This window comes from Mesoplodon densirostris, chromosome 18 (assembly GCF_025265405.1).
Source record: "Mesoplodon densirostris isolate mMesDen1 chromosome 18, mMesDen1 primary haplotype, whole genome shotgun sequence".
Taxonomy (NCBI): domain Eukaryota; kingdom Metazoa; phylum Chordata; class Mammalia; order Artiodactyla; family Ziphiidae; genus Mesoplodon; species Mesoplodon densirostris.
This window is the reverse complement of record NC_082678.1, coordinates 8,800,526-8,827,038: the sequence shown is the minus strand read 5'-3', so window position 1 is coordinate 8,827,038 and position 26,513 is coordinate 8,800,526. Positions and strand designations below refer to the sequence as shown.

Below are 26,513 nucleotides of genomic sequence, written 5' to 3'. Positions count from 1 at the left end.
AATAAGGTCCACGGGGAGTCCCCGGAGTTGGGGCGGGGTGGGGGGTGGAGGGGGCGCGAGGTTGCACTTTATAAGTTACAGGCCAGGCTCCGGCTGAGGCTAAGTATGGCTACTGGGGGAAGAGGGGTGCTGCAAGTAGCATTTGTGGGGAGGGGCCAGAGATGCTGCCCCCAGTGGCCAGATGAGGGTGCAACCGCCTATGTGAGGTGGGCGAATGGTCGGGGACCTCGGCGGAGGAGACTGCCCCGCCCAGCAGAGCTGAGGACCACCTTCCTTGAGTCCTGGCTTGCCACCCTCCCTGCCCCCCCGCAGCCTCCCAGTCCATCTGCAGAAATAGTGGCTACAGCGAGAGGTCGGAGGTGACCTGAAGGGGGGGTCCGGGGGGGCGCCGACGAGCGCTGCGACGACCTGTGTCTGCGCGGATGTATGGCTGGTTCCGCAGACCTGGAGGCGGAGAGGAGAGACATTTACCTTTTCGGAGTCTGCCCAGGGTTGGGACACCACTCCAGGGCACAGGCCTCACCCCTCTAGGGACACAGGTTGTCTGCACGTGGGAAGGAGCCTGTTTGTTTGTCAGACCTCCCTCCAACACAGCCCAGCCATGCATGGTCCAAGGGAAGGCAGCATGACTCAGTCCTCCCAAGGGCCCCCAGGGCTGTGGGCAGCCACTGGGATCAGAGGCCAGGCCGCTGGGTACCTGGGGGCTAGAGGGGGATCTCCTCTCCCAGGCTGGCCTCACAGAGGAGCCTGGACGTCCTCTTGCCGGTGCGAGCAGTGAAGGGCACCGTCTTGAGCACTGAGGGTTGGAAAGGGAGGAGGGGAGAGAAAGGGAAAAGGAAAAAAAGACAGAAAAGTAGCAAAGAGGCAGTGAGGCAGCCAGACCCCCAGGGTTGGGCGGCGGATGGAGGACAGCATAGGCCAGACCAAGGACGGGACAGGCCCCACCAAGTCCTCACCTGTGATGATATCTTCAATGGCCCCATCACGGTCACTCTCATAGATGAGTGGCTCCTTCTGCTGCTTCCGTTTCAGCTCAGAGATGAGGTCCATCTGTTGCCGCCGGATCTTGGGTGGGGACTGGGGGGGAGGGCGAGGGTATATAGCTCCAACTCCAGGGTCCCCTTCCCCCCTGTGCCACTAAACCCTAGACCATCTGCCTGGTCCCCCACGGTAAGAGGAGCTGGCTTGAGGAAAAGGAACCCATTTCCACCCCAGGCTACTGGGGCATCCTGGCCTTGGGCAGGGTCAGTCCATAAAAATAAGGGTGTGCAGGAGGGCCAGATCTTTGGGGTGAGGATACCAAGCATCATTGGATCCTAGTACCAAGCTCAGGGGCAGCCGCCTACCTTGGGTGCTGGGGCCTCCCCTTTCACCGGGGTGTCGGTGTCTGCCTCCTGGGCAGCTGCTGCTTTCTTCCACTGTTCCACCTCCTGCTCGGCTTTCTGAGGGGCCAAGGCGGGTCTGCGTAAGGGGAGTCCTCCCTTCCCTTATTCCACCCCCCAGCAGAAGTAACCCCTACCACTCCCACTGCCCATGTGGAGAGGCTGCAATGCCCTGCAGGGGTCCCAGCCTGCCCACCAAACACACACACCTTATAGGCTTTGGTGAAGCGACTGAAGAAGGAAAAGAAGATGGAGGGGGACGTGGTCTTGGGGTTCTCTCCGAAGTACTCCACCACAGACTCGTAGGCTTCCTGCGGGCACAGGCTGTCAGCCCCACCAGCACAGACCCCTCGGAGCCTGACCACTGCTCTGTACCCCCTTAAGACACTGGCCACTTCATCTCTCCTCCTCCAGGCAGATGGCTGCTCCCTCCTGCCCCATCCCCCAAGGCGTCCCTGCTGTGGTCACAGCGCTCCAGGCCTTGGCTACACAACCCCACCTAGGTAGTCCTTCACCCCCCACCCCAGCTTCCCCACCTCCCGGGCCGGGTCAGCCCCAGCCCACCTGAGCCGTCTTGCTGTCTGCCAGCAGCTTATCCATGATGGGCGAGTTGGCCCTCAGGAACTCCTTGAGCAACGCGCAGTCATCCTGCCGTACAAACTCCCGCTGGGTCAACTCCAGGCCTCGCTGCAGGGAGCGCACGTCGGCCAGCACACTGTCCAGGGACACTGAGTGGGAGGTGGGCCAGTAGAGAAGCAGGGAATCAGAGAGGCAGCATTCCCGTCCAGTTACCTCCCGTGGTCCTGTTGCTTTCTCCCAACCTGTATCCGTCCCCAGGGCTGAGCCCCTCCCCCCACCCATACCTGAGCCTGCCTTGTCCAGAAAGTGCAGGTCGCTGTGGAAACCTGTGAGCTGTGGGTACTTCTCAGCAATGACCTTCACCAGGTAGTGCAGCAGTGTCTGCTTGCGGTCAGTCGACTTCATCTCCAGCAGCTGCAGTGAAGACCTGCTGTAAGCCCCAGGCCACCAGCCATCCCCCAGCCCCCGGGCCAGGGGACCCCATGCCCCCCCTCACCGCATCCAGACTCTGGAGCCGGAAGCCATAGGCTGCTCCACGCTTGCTGCTGTTCATGTAGTTGCCGAAAGCCAGGACGATCTGCAAGAGGCGGGGTGGGGGTGGCGAGGGGAGCTCAGCCAGGTGCTGGGGCTGAGGAAACCCCCTAAAGTATAAATTGCACAAGAAGAAAAGGTGGTAAAGAGCAAGCCCTGCACTCAGGGCCTACCGAACTCCTGCGTGGATGCCTCAGGTCCACGACGCATGTATATGCGTGTCTGACACATGTGCACAGCCAACACCATGGCACACCCAATTTTGTCACCTGCTATCCTTACCCAAAACTGTGCTGCCAACACCTCCTCCAAGGCTGTGGGGTCACCGCCTCCCTCACAGCCATATCTATTGGTTCCCCGACAACACGATGCTCTGCTAATGAACCCTCAGGAAGGGTATGAGGTGCGCTGTTGTAACATGGCCCCCATCCCCACCTTAGCTTTGCCCTTCTGAGCCTGGATGTTAGAAGTGGGAACCTTATAGTTGTTGCATCCCAGGGACTCAGGGCAGGGCCTGGGTCTCCCTCTCACACAGCCCAGAACAGGCAAGGTATCATGGGTGGGCCCCGCCTCCTAGACCCTTGCCCTAGGCTCTCACCTCCAGGATCTGGCGGAGTTTGTCCGAGGACTTGATGGACATTGAGGCCGCAATGATGGCATTCAGTTGCTGGGGGTGGGATGGGGGAGGCATGGTAAGTTGGGGCGGGAGTTCGGGGAAGCCCATAGGAGGCTCAAGTACTCCCAGATGCCCTCTTGGAGACCAGGCTGCAAGCTGCCTCCTCCCCAGTCCCAGCCCAGGCCGCATCGCCCTGCCAGCCCGCGCACACCGGCATGAGCAGCTGGGCAGTGTCTGGGAAGTTTCCCAGGAACGTGAGTGTGTTCATGCGCTCGGGCAGGCGGGGGATGCGGCTGAAGCGCAGCATGAAACGGTCCTCCTCTGACAGCTCCTCTATGGGTCGCTGCTCCCGCTCGAAACGGGCGATGAGGCTATGTTCATACTCTGTGGGCAGGAAGCGGGTCAGCAACTCCAGGAAGTCCAGGCCAAGGGTCTGTAGGTCGTACCTGTGAGGGGAGGGGCTGGTATCACTCCACACTCACCAGTTCTTGAGAGCAGGACCACTCCTACCCCATTACTTGATTGAATAAATGAACTTAACTATTTGCTATTGCCAACAGCTTCAGAGAATAAGAGATAACAGTCAAGGGAAGCTGGGAGCTAGGAAGCCCAGAGTCCCAATCATACATCAGTGGCGGCGTCCAAGCTGTAAATGCCTGGGCCTGAGTGTAAGGAGGCAAGAAGGCAAAAGGAACATCTCCATCCGGGCATGGACTCACAGTATGACCTCAGTTTTCTTCACCTGAAAATGGGAACACAGTTCCCTGCCCTACTCTCCGACCAGCATTGGTATGAAACTTGATGGACTCTGTTCCATAGTTGGGGCTCTTTTACTATCTGCCTAACAACCCCGGCCTAGCAGAGGGGCTGCGCTGCCTATAAGCGTGGGGCAGAGGTACTCACGTCTCGATGGCCTGGCAGATGCGGTCCGCCCCCAGGTTGCCCTTGCGCAGGGTGATGGCCAGGTTCTTGGCCCGGTTGGCCTCGATGAGCGTGGCTTTGCTGGGGGCCTTCTGGGCTGCCTTACTCTTGAGGGCACTAAGGTCTACACTGGGGCCTTGGGACTTAGTTTTGAACTGCTGCTCAAAGTCACTCATGTCCAGCTCCTGAGGGTGTAGAAAGAGGAGGTGGGGCTGGGCGGGGCCGGGGGCTGGTGCGTTCCTGGCTGTGCGCCGTGCTTGGTGCTAGAGCCACCTATCCAGCCCTGACCAGGCCACCAGCAGAGAAACAAACCAGTACCCAGCCTGACCATGCACCTTGATGGGGGATACAGGGAAAGCACATGGAGCACTAAGGAGGGGCAGGAACAGCACCCCATCCAGGGGACCCAGACTCCAAGCCGCTTCAGCTGAAGGAAGAGCCAAATTGGCCAGAGTTAAAAAGAGGAAAGGGAAGGGCATTCCAGGCAGAGGAACAGCATGAGCAATGGCCTGGAGGCAACAGAACACAACCCTTTTGGAAAACTGAAAGTGTAATTAGAAGGGCTGAGGCCCTGGCTGTCTGTGGGAAGGTGGTGGGAGAGGGGCCTGAAAGGAGGAGAGAGGCCAGACTTAGGGGAGGGATGAGCCCCTCTGCAGGGATGGAGGGAAAGCCTCCAAGGGAGTCAGGACACACTGCCTACGAGATGCACTAGTCCACTTTGGCTTAACCCCCAGTCTTGGGCCTCCATGTCCTCCATAAAATGGGGTAGAGGAGGTGACCACCCCCAGTGCCCAGCATGATCCAGGCAGGTCCCCCCCTCCTCTGGTGCCCACACTGGCAGCAAGGCAGGACCACTCACCTGCAGCACCTTCTCGTCATTGAGCTCAGTGAAGACAGTGCCTGTGATCTGATCGGGTTTCAGGGCCACCCAGTTTAAGAGTGGCATTCTGAACTTGGTCTGGATGGGTTTCTTGGCCTTCATTCCTGGGACAGAGAGGGAGTGGTCACTGGGGCAGTAGTAGGTGCCATGGCTGGAAGGAACCTGGGCCCTGGCCCAGTAAGGACAGACAGAGCAGACTGGAGGCAGTAGGAGGTCCACAGACAGAGGGTCCTGGAGGAGACTGAAGCCAGAGTACCCCCCACCGCACCCTCGCCTCGTCCCCATGCCCTGGGCAGTCTACTCACCCGGGCCCATCTCTGAGCCAGGCCCTCCAAGAGCAGCAGAGGGACCTCCCGGAGGCGGTGGGGGCGGTGGAGGCACCGGCCCTTCAGCGCCGGGGGGCAGCGGTGGCGGCGGGGGTGGGGGCTGCTGGTCTCCCGGCAGCGGCGGCGGGGGCGGGGGCTCCGGACTGCCTGGGAGGGGCGGGGCCAGTGGGGGCGCCAGGGGCGTGGCTTCCTGCTGGGAGGGGAGACCAGGTAGTGGGGGCGGCGGCGGCGGCGGCGGCGGCGGCGGCGGCGGTGGGGTTGCTGCTCCGGGAACCGGCTCTGCTGCAGGTGGGAGTTCTGAGCCCAGCGAGAAGCGGGGAGGGGGCGGGGAGAAGGGCGTGTCAATTTCTTAGGTTGAGGGGTCGTGTCTCCGCCCCTCCGCCCTACACATGCGCACTGGGCTCATTGCGACCCACCCTCACCTGCCTGAGCCACGCCCACAATCCAAACCTACGCCTCCCACCTCTCCCCACCTGAGATGTCCGCAGGCTCCTCATGCAGGTCCCGGTTCCGCCATTCCTACCCCACCCGGCTTGAAGCCCCTGCATACCTGGGCTGGGGGAGCCGGTGGGCACCCTCGGAGTCGGGGCATCGCTGCCGCTAGGAGTTGCCACAGCGACCGGGAGGATCTCGATGGAGACGGCATCCCCGGGCCCCCTCAGGATACGGATCAACCCCTTTTCCTCCAGCTCCTCCACCTTCAGCTCTAGCGCTGAGGGCCGCGCCGGGGCAGGGGCAGGCACTTTCTCAGGCTCAGAGGGACGTCTGGAGGTGCCCACGGGGGTCGATTCGCTGAAGCGCTCCTGCGAGCCCCCGGTAGGGGGTTAGTAACCACCGGCAAGCCTGGCACAGAGCCCCCATTTTCTTGCCGGGGTGGAGGGAGGTGTCAAGCCTAGAAGCCCCAAATGGTCTGTTCTTGGGAGTCCGTCCCACCCCTGGCCCGGCCCACCCACCCCCCAACCCCCCGTCCCCCCAACCTCACCCGCAGTGTCTCCAACTCCTTTCGGGCCTGGCTTAGCTGCTTTTCCAGTTCTGCGATATTGGTCATGGATTCGTTCTCCGCATCCCGAAGCCGCTCTGTCAGCTGTGGCACCACCACATGGTGAGCTCCCACCCGCAGCCGGGCATTGGCATGGGCACCGAGGGGGCGGCACCAGGCATGCCTGCCTGGAGGGCTAGGGGAGGCTTCCGGGCGTGCTTAGCCCTGGGGTGCCGCGGGTCAGCCGAGCCTGGCACTTGAACCCAAGTAGGTGAGGTCCTGAGAGCACTTCAGTGCTCTCAGGAGGGGAAACCAAGGCACCACTGATGAGGGAGGGAGCTGGAGTGGAGACTGAGCTGGCAGGGGCCCCAGGCACCCAATTCCACCCAAACCAGGGCCTGGGGTCCAAGCACCTGGAGAGGAGGAGACCTGCCTTCCTCAGAGGTCCAGCCCAGTGGAGGAGCTCAATGAACAATTCATTCATTCAGAAAGGCACCCAAAGGATTCAGGTGAAACTCAGGGGCCCCCAGCTCACACCTAGAACCCGTGCCTGATATCTGTGTGGGGCTCTGTGGGCCTACTCTGTGCTGGGCCAAGTTCAGGAGCAGCTCTCACCAGGGCCACCTGCTCCTGCAGCTCTTCTACGTGCTCCAGCACAGCATTCTTGGTCTCAGTGTCCTCCAGCAGCGCGCCCACATCAAAAACGTTGTCCAAGTAGGCCTGAATCTGCACCTGCAGCTTGTCACTCTCCGTGAGCCGAAGCCTCTGTCCCCAGATGGAAGGTTCAGGTTGAGGCCTGGTGTGAGGGATCTTTCCAGTACCCCCCATCACCACCAGAGCCCAGACAAAGGGGCCTGAGCCCTAGCCCACTTTTGTTTCTTTATTTTTTATTGAGATACAATTCATATACCATAAAATTCACTATTTTAAAGCATACAATTCAGTAGTTTTTAGTATATTCACAAGGTTGTGCAAACCATCACCACTATCTAATTTCAGAACATTTTCATCACCCCAAAAAGAAAACCTGTACCTGTTAGCAGTCACTCCCCATCCTCTCCTCTCCCAGCCCCTGGCAACCACCAATCTTTCTGTCTCTATGGACTTACCTATTCCGGACATTTCGTATAAAGGAATCATACAGTATGTGGCCTTTGTGTCTGGCTTCTTTCACTGAGCATAATAGCATAATGTGTAGCTTTTCAAGGCCCATCCACGTTCTACCATGTTTCACTACTTTGCTCCTTTTCGTGGCTGAATAATATTCCATTGAATGGACATAACACCCTAGCCTGCTTTTCACCTTTTGTTGATCCTGGCTTTCAAAAATCCAATCCCAAAGGCCCTGCTCCTCTGGGACGCCTCACAAAGAAATCAGAAGAAAGCTACAACTTCTCTGCTCAGGCTGAGCCACGAAGTACCAAGCCCTGTGCCCATCTTCCCCAGAGCAAGGAACTCCCCCATGACCCAGACCCATACAGCATGAGCCAGCTCCTGCTTTGGCCCAATATCTCCGTGCTCCCCATTTTGTGCCTCTCTGAGTCTGGTGCTCCCAGAGCCAGACCGAGGGCCACCTAGAGCCTGTTCTAGCACCTGCAACAACAGCTCCATGGTCTGAGTGCCTATTTTGCGGCAGGCACCACTCTATACATTTACAGTCTTTATTATTTCTATGATTCTCCTATCTTACAGATGGGAAAAGTGAGGCTGAGAGAGAAGAGACCTATCTAAGGTCACAAGAGCTAGGAAGTGGTGGCAGAGTCAGGATTCGAACTTTGAACCCAGGTCTGCCTGACCCCGGCACCTGTGCTAACCACTGAGCCATACTCTGCAGCAAGCAAGCGATTAAGTCTGGGGGGGAGTGCAGGGCTCACCTCCAAGTACAGGTCCAGGCCCAGGTGGGTGAACTCATATTGCAGGAAGACGCGGAAGTTCATGTTCTCCACGGAATGTACCACAATATTGATGAATTGCATGCAGGCCACCTGGGAGGCGGGGCAGTGAGCAGGTCTATGATCCTCTTGGTGGGGGGTTCTCAGTGACTTCCACCACCCCCGTTTAACCCCAAGTCCCCCACCCTTGCCACATTTCTCACCCCACTAATCCAGCTTTGTCCCACCCATATTTCTCCCACGTCCCCTCCTCCCAGCTTCCCCCTCACTGACATCCGCCCCTCCCCCACCAACCACTCAGTCCACATTATCTGCAGGAGCTGAGCCCAGATCCCAGATACCCAGGCTCCTAACTGCTCCTGGCACCCGAGGGTGACCTGGCCCAGGCTGGGCTCCTGAGCTCACCATGAAGTCAATGTTGCTGTCCTCATTCCGGAAATATTCCATCAGCTTTTCAAAGCGGTGCTGCTCCCCACATACCTGGGTAGGAGGAATGGCTGTCACTGAGGGACACACCTCCTAAGCTATCTTCCAGCTGCCCCCTTTATGCCTCTGTGAGCGCCTCTCAAGTCAAATCTAAGTCAGGCCATGTCACTCTTCTGCTCAAAACCTCAATTCCCTCTTGATCTCTCACAGCCCTCCCCAGCACTGACCCATTCTGGCCACACTGGTGTCCTGGCACATTCCTACCTCAGGGCCTTTGCACCTGCTGTTCCACCTGCCTGATGTGCTCTTACTCAAGACAGCCACCACATCAATCCCTCACTTCCCTCACAACATTGCTCAAACCTTACCTTCTCAGTGAGGCTTCCTAACCACGTGGCAGCCAGTTCCCCCACCCCTGACAGCTTCCCTGACTTTTTTCCCCAGAGCATTTATGACTTCTTCATAGACTGTGTAATTTGCTTATTTATTATATCGCTGATTATCTGTCCTCCACTGCCTTCTTTGTTTCTTTTGTTCACTAATGTATCCCAAGTGCCCACTCTGTGCCTGACACATAGTAGGCCCTTGATAAATATTCATTAAAGGGATGCATTGATCCTATGCTGCCTTATGCATCATATTCTCATGCAGTTACTTCTTGCGAGCCTGTTAACCAGAGTCAGCAACTCCGAGATGTATGGATCAAGGCCAGTTTGGGCAGAGGTTCAACAGATCCCCATAGTTGTCCCTGTCGCCCCAGGCAGTGCCCCTGCGTGACCCTGTACCTTCCCTTCAGATGAGGAAACTCCCCAAATACCCACCCAGCATCCCTAGCTGCCCCCAGCAGAAGCCACAGTTGCCAGCAACAGGGCTCCAAGCAACACTAGAGGGCAAGTACATGTTTGGGTGGGGGCTCCAGTACCTCCTTGAAGTTGTCAAAGGCGGAAAGGATGATATCGTGTCCTCCCCGAACCAGGCACACTGCCGCCAGCAGCTCCAGCACCAGAGCCTTGGTTCTGGGGAGAGAAGAGGCAGGCTGTCCCTTGCAAACAGGCAGGCCCCGCAGCAAAGGTAGATGTGGGCCTGGCTAGGGGGGAGGACAGGGGAGCTGATGGGGTGGGAATGAGCCTGGGTAGTGGTCCTGAGAACTGAGGGGACAGAGTAGGCAAGGGGTGAAGTAGGAGGAGAATCTAGACATGGAGAAAGGTTAGGGGCCTGGAAATCACCTAGGGTTCTTGTTGTTGAGGCTCAGAGCAATCTCATTGACACAGGCTGGGTGGTTCATGACGAGGCTGAAGCCAGACTGGGGAGAAAGGAGAGGTCAGCTCCTCCAGGCAGACCCCCCAGGGTTCTTTACTTATTTATTTATTTTTGGCTGCGCGAACCCAGGGCCCCGGCAGTGAGAGCGTGGAGTCCTAACCACTGGACCACCAGGGAATTCCCAGGAAGTTCTTTATATCCAACCACGACCTCTTGGGTGGCAGCCAAAGCCTGGTCCCTCTTTTTAAATACCTTTGTCTGGGACTTCCCTGGTGGCGCAGTGGTTAAGAATCCGCCTGCCAATGCAGGGGACACGGGTGTGATCCGCGGTCCGGGAAGATCCCACACGCCGCAGAGCAACTAAGCCCGTGTGCCACAGCTACTGAGCCTGAGCTCTAGAGCCCACTGAGCCTGCGCGCCACAACTACTGAAGCCCGCGCACCTAGAACCCGTGCTCCGCAACAAGAGAAACCACCGCAGTGAGAAGCCCACGCACTGCAACGAAGAGTAGCCCCGCTCGCCACAACTAGAGAAAGCCCGCATGCAGCAACAAAGACCCAACGCAGCCAATAATTAATTAATTAATTAATTTTTTTTAAAAAAAATAAATAAATAAATACATTTGCTCAAAAGCCAGTGTCAAGACTCAGTACCTTGGACAAAGTGAGTCCTTTAAGGCCAGCTGAGTGAGGGGGGACCAGCTTCACCAATTACTCCTCCAAATGAAATAACCCAGAGGCTGCTCTTCCTGGTGTGCAGCCTTTCTTAGTGGGGTGCCTAAGTGCCTAAGTCCCCACGTGAGGCATATCCATGCCCCCAGCCATGTCCAGGGTATTCTAGGGGACCTGACCAGGAAGGTGCAGAAATCTGGGCTTCCCCTCAAGACTCATCAGCCTCAAGACCCTGAACTAACAGCCCAGATCCCCAGGGTTCTCCAGTGCGGACAGGGTGGGGGACAGTTGGTCCCAGAACCTCAGCACCTTATGCAGCTCCCAGGGAGGACAGTCAGTGTCAATGCCCCGGGCCCACTGACCAACCTGGTAGTTCATGATGGCACGCAGACACATGATGCAGATGTGGACGTCATCCTTCTGGCTGATGATGCGGGAATTCCTCAGGGCCTTCCTGCTATGGGCCGGGGTCAGCCTGGGCAGGTGGGGAGGAGGAAGCAGGGGTCAGAGTCCCAAACCCAGCTTCCTATTCCCCCCACCACTCAGATGGCCACTGGAGTAAGAGGGGGCACATCTGGAATCTTCTGCTTCCCGTCCACCCAACCAAAGAGGCCAGCTGAGGGCCGGAAGTCTTTCTCAGTTCTTAGGTCTGGGGCCTGGCATTTCCGGGGGGGAGGTAAAGAGGCGGGGGTCAGGGAAGCAAAGACCCCCTAACAGCGACTTGGTATTAAGAAGAGTTGCTGGGGCTTCCCTGGTGGCACAGTGGTTGAGAGTCTGCCTGCCGATGCAAGGGACACGGGTTCGTGCCCCGGTCTGGGAGGATCCCACATGCCGCCGAGTGGCTAGGCCCGTGAGCCATGGCCGCTGAGTCTGTGCGTCCGGAGCCTGTGCTCCGCAACGGGAGAGGCCACAACAGTGAGAGGCCCGCGTACCGCAAAAAAAAAAAAAAAAAAAAAAAAGATGCTGTATTGTGGGGATGGAGAGCTTATAGAGGGAAAAGACCGCCAAAGCTTGTGAACGGCCATGAAAATGCTCTCCACAAGGTGGCGCTCACAGCCACGTGAGTTTACCTTGCATCTGGACAATTCAGACTGCCGTGGGTCAAATCCCAGCTCACTGATTACTAGGCATGCATGTTACTTAATCTCCCCGGGCCTCAGTTTCCTCTTTTGTAAAATAGGAATGGTGATAACAGTACCTTCCTGATAGGGTTGTTGGGACTATGAAATGAGCTTAGAACAGTGCCTGGCACAGAGTAAGTGCTCTATGAATGGTTTTGCTGATTCTTTGCTAAAAGAAACATGATTTTCTCCATTGTCGCAGAACCGCCAGTCAGTACTGGGAGGTCCCACTCCTCGCTCTTCCCGCCACATCTCCCTTTTCCCGGCATTGCTCAAACGTGCCTCTGAGTCTTTGCTTGTGCTGTTCCTTCTCCCTGGAATGCCCTTCCCTGTTCCCACCACTGCTTCTAAAGCCTGTATCCATCTGCAAGACACAGTTCCAGTGTCATCTCTTCTGGGAAAGCCTTCCTGATGCCCCAGGCAGTGGCCACCTCCCTACTCAGAGTTCCCAGTCATACTTCCATGACAACCTGTCACACACTGTCTCCTACTAGATGGAAGGCTCCCAAGGGCAGGGTAATCTGTCACCTGAGAATCTACCACCTTGCCTGGTACATAGTAAAAGCTAAAAAAAAATGTTTGTTGAATGAATGAATGAATGAATGAATGAACAAAGAAATATATTGTGAGAGTTCGGAGCTTAAGATGAAGTTGGTTTCCTAGACCCAGAGTGGGAAGGAAGGTACCTGGGGTCCACATGAGGCTCCAGGGCCATCTCCTTCCCTCTCCCCACCTCCCAGCAGGATGTCATAAGCTAGAGTGGGCTGACGTATCCGAAGCAGCTGAATCCAGGGGTGTCACCTGGGTTGAACACCTCACCCAACCCCACCACCACCCTGGAAGCTGACCAGGCATGCACCTGCCCCTAGGCGGCTACGTACCGGGGAGAAGGGGGGCATCTGGAGTCCGCATGGGAGAAAACAGGGGGTTAGATGATACAAAAGGGGTCCCACCGACCCCGAAACCCCCCCTTACCTCAGACCCCACTGAGGTTCCAGCCTCCAGGTGCACCCCAGAGGCTTCTTAACACACACATCTCCCGAGCCCTGGGTGAGGCCCTTACTCTGATCCCCGATGCCAGGCTACCCCTCCCCCCACCCCCAGGGCCCTGGTGGAGCAGGCTGGGTACAGCCGTCCAGGGGTGAATTCTCCATTCACCCTGCCACCTGCCACCCTGCCAGGGGGCCCACATACTTGATGGTCAGGTGGCGGCTCCTGGGCTGTGGCTGCAGGGATGAGGGCGGGCCCTTGCTAAGGTCTTCCACTGACTGCTCCAGCGGCTTGCTCTTCTCGGAGCCCGGGGCCCCATTGTCTGTGCTCTCCATGTAGTATCTGCGGGGGTTAGACTGGGGATGGAGGCCAACACTGCAGGGCACTTCAGAGGGGGTGGGGGGAACCCAGGGAGAGACAGATCTGCAGGAGAGACTGGGGGCGGGAGGAGAAGTCTGTGTTCTTGGCGCTGTGCTGGGCCTAGCAGGTCCCAGCTGGCCACCGCAGGCCACCTCCCTCCCCGTCCATGGCAGGCCATCAGGAAGGGGCCTTGCTCAAGCCAACTGCAGGGCTCCAGGGTGGACCCAGGCTAAGTTGCCTGGAAGCGGCCTGAGGAGTGGGCGAGGCGCAGGAAGGCACGGACTCTGGGGGTGGGCACCAGGGCAGGGCCAGGCTTACGTGACCGAGCACTGCACGAAGGCCAGGTACTCGAGCAGCACGTCCAGGCCACGGTTCTCCTCGTTGAGGAACTCCTGCACCCACCTGCAGGGCACAGGGCTCCCTGAGTGCCGCCCAGGAAGGAGGTCCTGCCCAGCGTTGGCACAGAACGGGCATAGCAAGGGCCCCTGGGCTGCCCTTTCCCAGGAAGACAGCAACCAGCCCTGGCCTCGGAAGACCCAGTGACACCAGGGGATGATGCCATAGGCCTCGGGCAGGACCCACGGCCCATCCATGCCTCAAGGGGCAGGCAGAGGGTGGGCAAGAGAGGACACCCAGCCTGGAGGGGGCCCATAGGCACAGCCTGTGGGGGGGATGGGGGGATAACAAGGGGAACCCAGGGGCTGCCTGCTGGCAGAGCTCTCCCCCTCCCCTGACCTCCCCAGGGAAATCTGAGCCCTTGCTCACCCAATGTGATTGGTCCTCAGGGAGGTCTCCAACTCCCGGAGCACCTGGGTGGACTCCTGGACTCTCCTCTTAAACTGGGAGCCAAGAACAGGGGAGTCTGGTGGGTGGAGCCCAGGCCTCATCCCACAGTGCCTGCCCACCCCGACAGCTGGCCTTTCACACTCAGCTGTCTCCACCACCTCCACACACCAGCCCAGCGGAATAAGCATACTCAGGCCACACGTACACCCCCCTATACAGACACACAGGGTGCGCACTGTGGCCACGCACAGACACGAAAGAGGCACACACGTCTCTAGACACAGACATAAAATGCGCACGTGCACACACACACACCCGTATATGAGGACAAAGGGTACACACACATTCAAACATGAACACCCTGGGTACACACACACGTGCATATCCATACACAAGTACAGTGGGTACACAGACATAAGACACTCACATATCCACACACAGACATACGGGGTACACACACACACCCCTATACAAAGACTCAAGGATACACATACATCCATATGTGGACACAAAAGGAAGTACATAATACACACACGCACATCCATGCCTGGGCACACAGTGTGCACACATGCACACACACTACACAAGTACACACAAATGTACACATCTGAGTACAAATAGGAGCTGCAGAGGAACCCGTGAAAGTGCACACCCAGGGCACTCTCAGTCCCCTGTGAATACCCACACACACTCGTCCATGTACCCACACAAGCCTGCAGAAAAGTCTATACACACAGTTACTCCAGCTGCCCAGAGCTTGGAAAGTGCAGGGGGAAAGGGACAGAGAAAAGGGGGAGACAAATACCCCTAAGTTGGACATCCAATCTGCTGCTACCTTTCGGCTGACCCCACCAATTTCCAGGTAGCTCTTCAGCTTCTGGATATAGGCTTCAGGGGGGTTCTTGACTTGAAACCGCTCCTGCGGAGATGGAATAGGATGTACAAGGGACCAGCCAGGGCCACCCCGGGGCAAATGGCCAGCCCTTGTCCCAGAGTCCCTTTCTCAGCTCTGACCCAAGGTCCCAGGCTGCCTTAAGACCCCCCTGAATACCAAAGGCATAAACCCAAACATTCCGCCTGCCACTTGAAAAGACCCCAGTCCCCGGCCAGGCCGTCCCTTGGTCTATGGCCACAAGCCTAGAACAGCCTGGATGGAGTGTGGAGGGGTCAGTCCTACTATACACCCCACCCTGGAGGGGGAGACTCAGGCAGGCCAGTGAGTGGCACCCTCCCAGCCCTGTGCCCTCCCTGGGCCACATCCCAGCCCAGAAGTGGGAGTACCAGGAGGAAGAACACTCTGGAAGGCCTTATGAAGTGCCCAGCTCCTAGCAGGATGGGGGCCCCTCCCACAGGGCTCCACCCAAGTCGTCCCATTCACCTGTGTGTGTGCGCGTGCGCACACGCGAGCACGTGACCTGTGCTCAACAAAACAATCCTTAACTCCCCCACCCCATCCAGGGATCCAGGAGCCACTCACACAAGAGGCAGGGGCCCCACTAGAGGCCCTCCACCCAAAGGAGCTCCCACCCTTCCCAGTCCAGACCCCTCAGATATGCCCAGCCACCCCCCTCAACCTCCCACTTCTCCCAGGCCTCTGTGAGCCCAACCTGAGATGCCAGGCCAAGGGGCAGGGACCCCTACCCCAGCCCCAAAGCCTCCGGAGGCAGCTCCCCACCCTCTCCCCATAGCCCTGCCCTCACCCCCCAGACTCCTGCCCTGCCAGCTCATCCCATCCTGGTCCATTAGCAGAGGCCGAAGGCCCAGCCCCGGCTCCCAGGAGAGGCTCCCTGCTCCCCAAATCCCCACCCCCAGCCTCCAGGGCCACAGGCCCGCCTCCCTCCCCCTCTGAATCACTGTGGCAGCCAGGCCCCGCCCTGCCACAGCAGGGGTCCTGCCTGCTACCAAGGACAGCAGCCCCACAGCTGAGGGGCTGGGGCAGCCGAGAGAGCCACGAAGGTGGCAAGTCCAGGCGGCGGCTGAGAACCGGGAGACGGGGCCTCCAGTCCCTGCTCTGCCGCTTGGGAGCTGGCTGACTTGGGGAACTGCTTGGTTGACTGCAGCTCCTCTGGATCCAAGGTCAAAGGAGGACAGGAATGCCTGACCCTCCTCCCCGCGTCCCATGGGGTGGAATGAAGATACCCAGCCCTAGGGCTCCCCCTCTCTTCCCCAGCCCAGAGCTGGAGGGTGGACAGGGGCTGCCCCGGGAAGCTCAGCAAGCAGGATGGGGACACGGCCCCAGCTGCACTGGCCAGTACCCTGGACCAGCCCCTGCCGGCTCCTCAGAGGGCAGACCCAGCCCTGCTCGTGACTCATAAGGTCCCTGGGGAGGCCCGGGCCCAAGAGAGGGGGATTCCAGAGTCCTGCATATGCCCTCAGCACCCTCCCCACATGCTACGCTGGCCTCTGGGCAGGGTCTTGGCCCTGCGGCAGCATGGCAGTGTCCCCTCTCCTGCCAGCCCCGGCCTGGCCAGGGCAGGGCACCCCGATGACGGAATGGGCCTGCGCCCACCTGGTCACAGATGAGCTCCCACTTCTTCTCGCTGTCATACTGGCTCAGCAGCTGGGCCTTGTCCGGGGGCAAGTTCATGCAGTTCTGGGGAGGAAGACGACAAGATGAAGATGCGGAGTCTGGGGCCCTAACACGATGGGCAGAGGAGCACGGGCATTTGCAGGGAACCCACTAGAGGCCAACTCCCTAGGAGGCCTGTGATTCATATGAGTCCCGTCACCACCTCACCCCTGGAAATAAGTACAATGAGCCAACGAGAACACCGAGGCCCAGAGATGGAGCACCTTTCCGAAGGCCCAACAGCTGGAAAGTGACACTGGGATTTGAATCCAAGTCTGCCTGACTCCAGGGCCTGGGCTCTGTCACCTCTAAATCGCCCCCCCCCCCGGCACAACTGGCAGGAGGCAGGAGCGTGGGTTCGCAGCCTAACTTCCTGGGACCTCAGGCACCTCTGGGCTCGTTTCCCCACATGTGATAAGGGGGTACCATCTCTTCTCCCATTTGCATGGGAAGCTAACAGGGACCCATCTCTGGCCAGGCCCAAGTGTGGCCAGGCGTGGACCGTGCCCCATTCCCACATGCCACCAAACAACACGTGTACGTGGTCCCAGCCCAGGGCACCAGTGTCTCACAAACACCACAAAGCCTCTGCAAGGACAGCAGCCAGCAGCCCCCGTCCCTCTCCGGCCCCCTCCCACTTGGTCACTTCGGGACAGACCGAGGGAGATGAGGTCAGACGGGCAGGGAGTTCCAAGCCGGTGCACGGTGGCTGCAGGGTCCAGGTGGATTCCAGGGGAGGGTCACCCAGTTACAGGAACCGGGGACAGCAGCCAGCACGCGGGGTCTGTGGTGCTCGTGGTCCAGGCTGGGACTCCCCTCAAGAGCTAAGAAAGGTCAGCACTGCTCTGCCTGGGCCCTCCTCCGCCAGCCACAGATGACAAGGGTACAATGTGCCTGCCAAACTTCTCCCCACAGGACAGGCTTAGTGTCCCACCCGGTGCTATGGAATCACCAGGTGCCGCCAGCACTAGGAGCTCCCTGGACCCCCAGGACTTGGCGTGTCTACCCTAAAAGAACCAGCAGATGATGCCAGTTCACCCCCATTCAGTAAACCCCAGGTTTATTGAGGGTCTACTATATGTCAGGCTCCAAAAGACAGTTCTGGCCCTCAAGGAGCTTAGTCCGTACTGGGGATGTGGGAGCCCCAGGGAGCCCCAGCCCAGGGTAGAAGAGGCCCCTGTCACTAGTTCTGATGGCTCAGACTACACATCCACAGTCACATGGCCCTGAGAGGTGGCCACAGCTGGAGCAGAGAAGGGGCCACACCCACCCAAGACTTCTCGGCCAGCTTCCTCTCCCGGGCGCTAGGCCTAATTCGGGGGCTCTGGCCAGACCTCACCCCGAAAATCACTGCCTTAGGTCGGCCCCAGACAACAGGAAGCTTGGTACCCTCTGCCCCGGTTGCCCAAGCTTTTCAGCCGGGGCCCCACTTGAGAGGTGAAACTGCCCATCCACCAGGCCCTCTCCCCTGGGCCGGCTGGGCATGGAGATGCGTCATTCCTCTACCCCGTTGCGAAAGTGAGCCCAGAATTGAGGAAACCGCCTGCCGTCTCATCTGCTGCCCTCCCCCAACCTGCCAACAGCCAGGACAGCTCCTGCCCCAGGAGCTGGGAGGGACTGCCCAGGAAGGGGCCCTGGAGCCCAGAGAAGGATGTACCTGGCCAGGGAGGAGGCCTCCCTGGGGCCATTCTCTGTCTCTGTCTCTCTCTCTTTCTCCCTGGTCCCTCCAGATCCATCCCCACCCCACAGAGACCCAGGGTGGGGGAGGGCCGAGGTGGGGGTGAGGGCCAAGGTTGAGGGGGGAGGAGGAAGCAGAGAGAGAAGGCAGGCGATGCCAGGGAAACTGGACCCGCAGCCAGCAGGGGGGAGGAGGTGGTGGCGGGGGAAGGAGGGCGCAGAGGCGTGAGGGTGTTGGCTCAGCAGCCGAGCCTTAGAGGAGATCGCCCGCTCCCTGACATGGGTCCTTCTGGGCCCTCACCCGCCCTGGGGACTTGCTGGCTCCAGGAATGGCCCCAGTAGCACTTCTAGAGACAGCAACTAACCATCATCATGACTCTGATAACGGTGGTGCCAGCTTTGCCCGAAGCCTTACCAGCCCTGCTCACAGATGGCAGCCTTCCACCCTCACCACCGCTATTGGCACTGCTATTAGTCCCATCCTACAGGTGCAGCACAGATTAGTTTAGTCACCTGCCCAAGGTCACGAACCCAGTAAGAGGGGAGCCGGGCTGACTTTGAGCCCTGAGCCAACCCAGAACCAGCGCCCAGGTCCACTCCCCCAGTTCAGCCCGTGGTTATTACTGGGGAGGGGGAGGTCTCTGCTGGGCCAGCGCCCCTGTCCCAGCAGTGGTGGAGGGCAGGGCACCCCTTTGCCCCTTCCCCACCTGGGCCTCGTCAGGCACCCGGGTCTACAGGCCAGCCTGCCAGACGGGCTAAATTTAGGCTCGGAAATCAGAAATAGCTCTGACAGCGCTGAGCGCTAATTAGCAGCTGTTCCTCGGCTGTGCCCACAGAGGAGATGGGTACCCTAGGAAGCAGGAGAGGGACCAGCAATGCCACTCACTCAGAGTGGGGTGAGGCCATCCTGGAAACAGTGACAGACCCCCGGACTCGGGGCCCTGAGCAAGGAGGCAGCGCCGTGGGGCTGGGGACTGGGAGACAAGCAGAAGGTTGGCTGATGGCCCTCAGATGGGACAGGGAAGGACCGGGAAGTCCAGGTGTGGGTGGAGGGTTGAGGGGGGGAACACCCACCTCCTGTGAGGGGAGGGGTTGGGGCGGCTGTGATGTGGAGGAACCCGAGCAGGATTCAGGGGACCCAGGCTCTGGGCCCACCTAGCCTGACTGCTTCTTTGTCTCCTTGAGCCTCAACTTCCTCCTCCATAAAATGGGCACACTTCCCTCCTGCCTCAGACTCACAGGGCTCCCGGGAACACTTCAGTGAGAAGCTGTGTGGGGTTTTTTTGTTTGTTTGTTTTTGTTTTTTTAACATCTTTATTGGAGTATAATTGCTTTACAATGGTGTGTTAGCTTCTGCTATATAGCAAAGTGAATCAGCTATACGTATGCATACATCCCCATATCTCCTCCCTCTTGCATCTCCCTCCCACCCTCCCTATTTCACACCTCTAGGTGGACACAAAGCACCAAGCTGATCTCCCTGTGCTGTGCAGCTGCTTCCCATGAGCTATCTATTTTACATCTGGTAGTGTATATATGTCCATGCCACTCTCTCACTTCGTCCCAGCTTACCCTTCCCCCTCCCCGTGTCCTCAAGTCCATTCTCTACGTCTGCATCTTTATTCCTGTCCTGCCCCTAGGTTAGAAGCTGTGTTTTGACGTAATAATACTCTTCAGGGACATACCACTATGAAGAGGCATGTCACAGGTTGGGGGGTGGTCAGGGGAATCCACTGAAGACCCCAAGGTGAGGGCTGTGTGGAGGACAGAAGTTGGTGCAAACATTCGGAGAAGCGGACCTGTCTCCAAGGCTTGGCCAGAAATGAACTGAGCCTCCAGCTCCCACACGCTGCGGCCCCTCACACTTTCCGAAGAGGGAGACGGGGTTCACCTCTCAGGGTGTGGCCAAGAGAAGGAGCTATTTCCCCGCTCCTCCTATTAGAATGGGTGGAGCTCATTCCCCTCCTTCCCTGCCCCCACTCTGTGTGTCAGAAGGGCCTCCAGCTGTGCACACCCAAGGCCAGTCCCTTGCAGGCCGCCCCCCATCCCAACACTGACATGTGGGCAGATGTCCCTGGAGACTGAAGGGGCTCCGGCTACACGTGGCCACAGGCACACCCTCCAGTTTCACTTTTAGTTTGAGCTGAGACTATGTCCCAACCCACCCGCTCACCCTCTCCCTAGGAAGCCCAGCCCTTCAACCGCCAGGATGCCCTTGAACTTAGGCACCAGCCCATCTCAGACCAGCCCCACAGGCATTCCACAGCCTGATGGATCCAGAAGACAGTCCTGTCCCCCGGCCCCACTTCCCCATCCATCTCCCCTGCCCACCTCTACATGGCTTCAAGCTTGGTTTTAGAGCTCTCAGGGCATCTCCAAAAACAATCGTTATCCTCTTTTAAAAATTCTGGTATATAGATTTTCTAGGGCTCTTAGAAGCAATCCCAGGCTTAGAGGAGGGTGTGGGGTAACACGGCCCTAGGGTGCTAAGAACCCCAAAAAGCTAACAGCTTCTCCCATCAGGGTTGAAGGGTCCCCATGGCAGAAACAAGGGCAAGCAGGGTAGGAGCCGGGGCAGCAGGCACTGCCCTTATAATCCAGGCTGGTAGGAGAATACCGACAACAACAATAATTAATATTCCCCCAAACATTCAATCCGTGCTAGGTGCCATGCTAAGGGCTTTCCATCTATTAACTCATTTAAATCTCTACGACAAGCCTACAAAGTAGATACTATTATAATCCCCTTTTCACAAATGGGAAACTGAGGCACAGAGCCATTAAGCTGCTTGCCCAAGGTGACCTAGCTGGCAAGCTGGTAAGACGACTCAGTTTCCTCGGAAGAAGGAGAGCTCAGAGCAATGAGAAACATGGGTCCTGGCCTCCCAGGGGTCTTCTGCAGACAGCCTGGCCCCCGCGCCTGTCTGAGGAACCAGGAACAGCCGGCCCCATTTCCTGCCACCCAGCACCCTACGTTTCCTGTTGTTGCCCACACTGAGCTCTTACTCACTGGGGAACCCCCCCCCCACCAGCACACCCTCTCTCCGAGGGAAGTGGAGGCCTCCCCACCCCTCCCCATGTGCACACAGCTACCGTTTGGTGCCACCGCTGACCCACCCTCCAGGAGAGGTGGGCCCTCCCTCTCGTGGTTTCCGGCCACCAGGCAGTTTTCATCTAGGCCCCTCTGTGGCTGACATGCGTGATGGCAGGGCGGGCAGCCTGGCCTGTGACGGCTGAAGACTAAAGACGGCACCCTTGGTTGGTCTTGGAAACGGAGGTGGGGGGAGGGAAGAGGCAGGGTCTGGGCTCCTTCACCTCGAAGGGCCCCAAGATGCAGAGGACCAGATCAGCCTCAACATCATCCCATCCTCACAGTGGACAGTGTTTACTGAGCACTTGTTCTGTGTCAGGCATTGTGCTAAGCACTCTGTTTAATGTCCTCAACAATCCTAGCAGGCTGGCATATACCCTTTTCTTTTTGGGGGGCTGCACTGCACGGCCTGCGGGATCTTAGCTCCCCAACCAGGGAGGAACCCACGCCCCCTGCATTGGAAGTGTGGAGTGTTAACCACTGGACTGCCAGGGAAGTCCCTGGCATATACTATTTTTATTATCTTTTTACACAGGAGGAAAACTGAAGCTCGGAGAAGATGGGTAATTTGTTCAAGGTCACACAGGTAGTAAGTGGCAAAGACAAAACTCAACTCCCAAACTTCATGACCCCAAAACCCAGGAAGCTACTCAGCGTTTCCGGTGAGTGACCCCTGCCCTTCTCAGAGGCAGGGAGGGCTGAGCCACCTTCCAGGGCTCCATGTTCCCAGGAAACATTTAGAGGTGGCCCCAAGAGCAGCCCCACCTGTTCCTGCCCATCTCCCCCGGCTCTTTGCCAACTGGTCCCACATGTCACTGTGAATCATGCCTACCGCATCCCTGCGTTTCCAGGGGCAGCATGTGCCGGCGCTGCCTGCTGGGAATGGCACCCCACGGCCTCTGCCCAGCCCAGCCTCTGACACAGGGCCACAACCCCATTGGGATCCTCCACGTGAGACCCCAGAGATGGGAGGCACAGGGCCTAAGCGACCCACAGCTCCGTGCGCCAAACTTCATGTGCCCCACCCCAGAGGAGGGAGCTGCCTGAGGAGGCAGCGTCTGGGTCACAGCCTACAGAATGGAGACACCCACCTCTGCCTTTAACCCCCAGTCCCAGCCCCAGCAGGGAAGGAGTCCAGCGAAAAGCAGGACTCCCAGCATCCACACCCTCCCTGTCGGGGACTGCCCTGACCTCCCCACACAGCCTGGACAAGTGCCCACCAGCCTGGGCACATGCTAAGGGCACCCCAGGGTGCCAGGCCCCATCAGGTAAATTCCTCTCCTCTTATTTTTTTTTTTTTTTTTTTTTTTTTTTTTGCGGTACGCGGGCCTCTCACTGCTGTGGCCTCTCCCGCTGCGGAGCACAGGCTCCGGACGCGCAGGCTCAGCGGCCATGGCTCACGGGCCCAGCCGCTCCGCGGCATGTGGGATCTTCCCGGACCGGGGCACGAACCCGTGTCCCCTGCATCGGCAGGCGGACTCTCAACCACTGCGCCACCAGGGAAGCCCAATTCCTCTCCTCTTGAATGGCAGCATCACTTGGCCTCAAGCACATCACGGCGCCTTCCCTTGACCCCTTTGCCCCTACGTTACAGGCTCCTCCCTGCCCAGACACATCAGGGGTGTCCTAGGCCAGGCCGTAAGCCTGGCACTTCTGGCAGGCCTGGAAAGAGTGCCTGCCACCCCAAACCCTGACCCCGGAAGGGGAAGGCCTGAAGAAGCTGGAAGACACCCAGCGTTCAGCGTGGTGTAGGAGAGGCGAGAGCATGGAGCTCGGTGGGCAGGTTTTCCCACCGTTGCGGCAGGCAGCCATCACTCCTCCACTGTTGCTAAGGCAGAAGGTGGAAACCCTGGATCAACGTGCTCTTCCTCCGCACCACCATTTAAGCAAGGGCACCCCTCTCTCTCAGAGCTTCCTCAGAAAAGTAGCTCGCACCACCCATCCTTGCATGGGAAAAAGGCTGCCCAGGGAGAAAGGGAGAACAGCACCCTCATCTCCTGTCTGGCAGTGGGCCTCGGTCGGGATACCCCTAACCCACAAGAGGAGTTCCACAGCCAGAAGCCAAGGAGTGGTCTTAGATTTCAGGATCCTACTCCCCACCAGGGATGAAAGTGCTGAGCTTCAGTGAAAGGAAGAGGTTCCCTGGGGCCATGTGACTAGATCCCAAGGGGAGGGCTGTGCTTCCCCCTTCCAGAATGGGGGATCCCTGGGGGTGGGAGGCCCACCACTCAACCGTCTGAGGTTCTTCTCCTTTTATTAATTTTTTTAAGGATTTTATATTTATTTATTTGGCTGTTGGGTCTTCGTTGATGCACATGGGCTTTCTCTAGTTGCGGCGAGTGGGGGCTACCATTTCATTGGGGTGCTCGGGCTTCTCACTGCGGTGGCTTCTCTTGCTGCGGAGCACGGGCTCTAGGCGCGCAGGCTTCAGTAGTTGTGGTTCACGGGCTCTAGAGCGCAGGCTCAGTAGTTGTGGCGCACGGGCTTAGCTGAGCGGCATGTGGGATCTTCCTGGACCAGGGCTCAAACCCATATCCCCAGCACTGGCAGGCGGATTCTTAACCACTGCACCACCAGGGAAGCCCTCTTCTTTAGACATTCATTGAGGACAGGGCTCAGCTCTGGCCAAGGAGGCAGTGCTCAGATGGAGGCACTCCCTGTAATCCCCATCACTGGGACTATAGTTTTAGCCAAATCTGCATCCCCCCCCACCTTCCCCACCCCCCACCAGCCTCAGGCAGGGGCCAAGGGTATAGTCCCAGGGCACAGTGAGGAGTGCGCAACGAGGTTCTTAGCCAAGTGACCTTGGGTTGGGTGCCTTCTGTGCATACAAGACATGGGACAGGCTGATCCGTCCCCAGGAAGAAGGGGGAAGTGTAAACACACTGGGGTTCCTTGGGGAGGGGGGCGGTGAACCCCAGTGGGTGCTGCTGCCCTAGATTTCTACCTAGCCACCACTGCTTTCTCCACCAGGACACCTTCGGACCCCTCTCTGGGCCTTCACCCTCCACGCCCTGGTTCTCAGGGACTCCCAGTGGCACTTAGTGTCAGACTCAGCCAATCGGAGCTAAGGCCAAAAAACACGCAAGCATGGCAGTCAAGTCCTACACAGGCATCAGAACCTCACCACTTGACTTTTGGAATTTCCAGGGGTCTGAATTATTCACCCATCTCCTCCCCATTAGGTGTGTGTAACAGAGAAATGACCAGGACCTGGACCTCACCCTGAGAGCCCATCCCCCCCATCCATAGACACACACTTAAGGGGAAAGTCAGGCTGGCCAAGGTCCAGGGATCCACCACCAACTCAGGCTCCCCAGGTGGCCCCCCGCCTAGCTCATTCTTCCCCCTCGCCCTTTGCTCCGCTCAGCTCAGCTTTGTGAAGCCATGGGTTTGGGACAAGGGAAGCAGGTGGAGAGGTGGGGTATTTGGGGACTAGCCTGCTGTGCGGTGTCCCTCAGCGTCCCTCCCTCTCCCCGAATCGAGCAAGGTGCCTTCACGTGGACAGCTCAGACCCCGCCCCACCCTACAGCTCCTTCAAATCCCTCCCAGCCTTTCTCCTGGGAGGGGGCAGCAGACAAGACTTCCTGGAACTGGGAGGAGGGGCCACACAGGGGATCTGGCAAGTAGGGCCTCACGGCAGGCCAGGGGAGGGGAAATGATGTCAGGGAGGTGGAGAAGACGAAGAATCAACAGGGCCACCAGGCTGCGTGGCTCGGCTGCCTGCGTCTCCCTCGGGCCCCCACCCTCAGACCTGCAGTGCTAGCCTGCTCGGACTTGGAAGTGCCTCTGGGGAAAAGCACGGCCTTATTTGCCTGTCACCCAGGATCTGGCAAGGGAGCTGACAGCAGACAGGCCACCAGGCAATTAGTTAGAGAAGGAGCCTGGGACAGGCTTGAGATAGGGAGAGGGAAGTGAGAATGAGTGGCCATTTCCCCTCCCTTCTCCTACCAGGTCTTAGAGAACCCTGACTTTGCTCTGGAGCCCCTACCCACCAAATCCATCCCAACTGCCTCCAGGCTCAGTTGATGGCTTCCTCCCCGGTGGCCTAGTCCCCAAGGCCCCCAATCCCCTGGAGCAGGTGACAGTGAGGGAGAGGGGCTTCCAGACTTCTGCTCCACCCCAAGACAGAGTGACCAACCCATCCTGACCCCGCCCTTCCTAACCTTCATCCCTCCAGCGGGTGTGAGGGGATGCACAGGATAAGGACCTACAGACAAGCTCTCCTGGACATGCAGTGAGGGAGAAACACAGACACCCCCAACTGCATGATCTGACAACCCAGCTCCCAGAAGCTCGGGCACCAGCAGATCAGGACCAAACACCTCTACTCAGTTTCCAGCTCCCAGGAGGCTAAAATATAACCCCTTCTGTCTTTGACCCTGAGACACAAGTAGACGCTCTTGCACCCTGTGGCTGGGCCTGCGTGCAGTGGGGAAGGGGGTGCTCCGGGACCCCCTCCCCGCGTGCTGCGCTCCCAACTTCCTCACAGGACATTTTTGTTTAGACCTTTAGACCCAGAAGCGCTCGGGGAGGGGGTATCTTGGGGAGGGAGACTGGACGGTGGCAGAAGAAAGTTTTGGGGGGAGAGTGCTAAGTCACTCTTTAAGAAACCACTGTCACTCCCACCCCCTGGAAGGGCCGCCACCGAGCCGCCGGAGATCTCCAAGCGGTACCTGAGCCCCCGGGGGCGGGGACGCATGGCGAGCCCCTGCCGCCCCCCGCCCGCGCCCCGCGCACAGCGGGCCACACTCACCAGGACCCGGTTAAACCTCTCCTCCAGCTCTCCAGCCGCGGGCATCGGCTGCTTGGGCGCCGCGGGATGCTTGGGGGACAGCGCTGCGGGGCTCGCGGGCTGCTCCGCGCTGCCGGCCGCGTTGCCCATGGTGGTCCCCACCCAGTCGGCCAGGCGCCTCCAGCCTCGGAAATCCAGCTTTCCCGGGGAGGGCGGATGAGGCTCCCGGCCTGGGGGGCGAGGAGGACAGCGGCTCTCGGCGGCGGCGGGGCTCGGCGACGCGGGCGCTCGGCTCAGCGGCGCGCAAGGGCCAGGGCGCGGCGTCCCATCGGGGCGGCCCCGTCCGAGGAGCCGGGCGGCGAGCTGCGGGGTGGGGGGAGGAAGTCAGGCTGCAGGCCGCCGGGGCCAGAGGGCTGGGCCGGGGGCAGGAAGCTGCGGCACGGGCTCCCCCCTCGGCGATCTTCTAACTTCTGCTGTCGCTCCCTGTGCTCGCAAACCGCATTTCGCCTCCGCCGCCGCTACGCACCCAGCCCCAGGGGGGCGGGCTGGAGGGAGGGGAAGGGCGCCGGGCGCCGGCCGGGGGTCGGCCGCAGCCATGGCGTGGCGGAGAGGGGGCTACCGACCCGCTTCACCTGCCGCAGAGGGGGCGGCCGGCGCCGCTTCACCTGCCGCAGCGGGAGCAACCGAGGCGAGGCAGAGGCGGCGGCGCGCTCGGCCGCGC

General features: G+C 59.1%; 1 protein-coding gene across 2 annotated transcripts; it reads right to left on the bottom strand.

The window, feature by feature from the left end:
• Window positions 1-340: 340 nt before the first annotated feature.
• FMNL1 (formin like 1) lies at window positions 341-25,942 on the bottom strand. Of its 2 annotated transcripts, none has more exons than XM_060080990.1 (26): window positions 25,814-25,942; window positions 16,230-16,313; window positions 14,526-14,639; window positions 13,700-13,773; window positions 13,253-13,336; window positions 12,779-12,916; window positions 10,830-10,938; window positions 9,759-9,835; window positions 9,455-9,548; window positions 8,512-8,586; window positions 8,089-8,199; window positions 6,830-6,979; window positions 6,218-6,319; window positions 5,786-6,038; window positions 5,215-5,532; window positions 4,889-5,013; window positions 4,012-4,214; window positions 3,320-3,554; window positions 3,091-3,159; window positions 2,458-2,538; window positions 2,246-2,375; window positions 1,947-2,110; window positions 1,592-1,693; window positions 1,347-1,442; window positions 957-1,077; window positions 341-444 (listed from the first exon to the last, which is right to left on the bottom strand). In XM_060080990.1, exons 1-26 carry the CDS (start codon window positions 25,940-25,942, stop codon window positions 341-343), a joined length of 3,342 nt encoding a protein of 1,113 aa, XP_059936973.1. The 2 variants fall into 2 exon arrangements, with proteins under 2 accessions (XP_059936973.1, XP_059936974.1); XM_060080991.1 differs by lacking the exon at window positions 341-444 and adding an exon at window positions 705-796.
• Window positions 25,943-26,513: the final 571 nt, after the last annotated feature.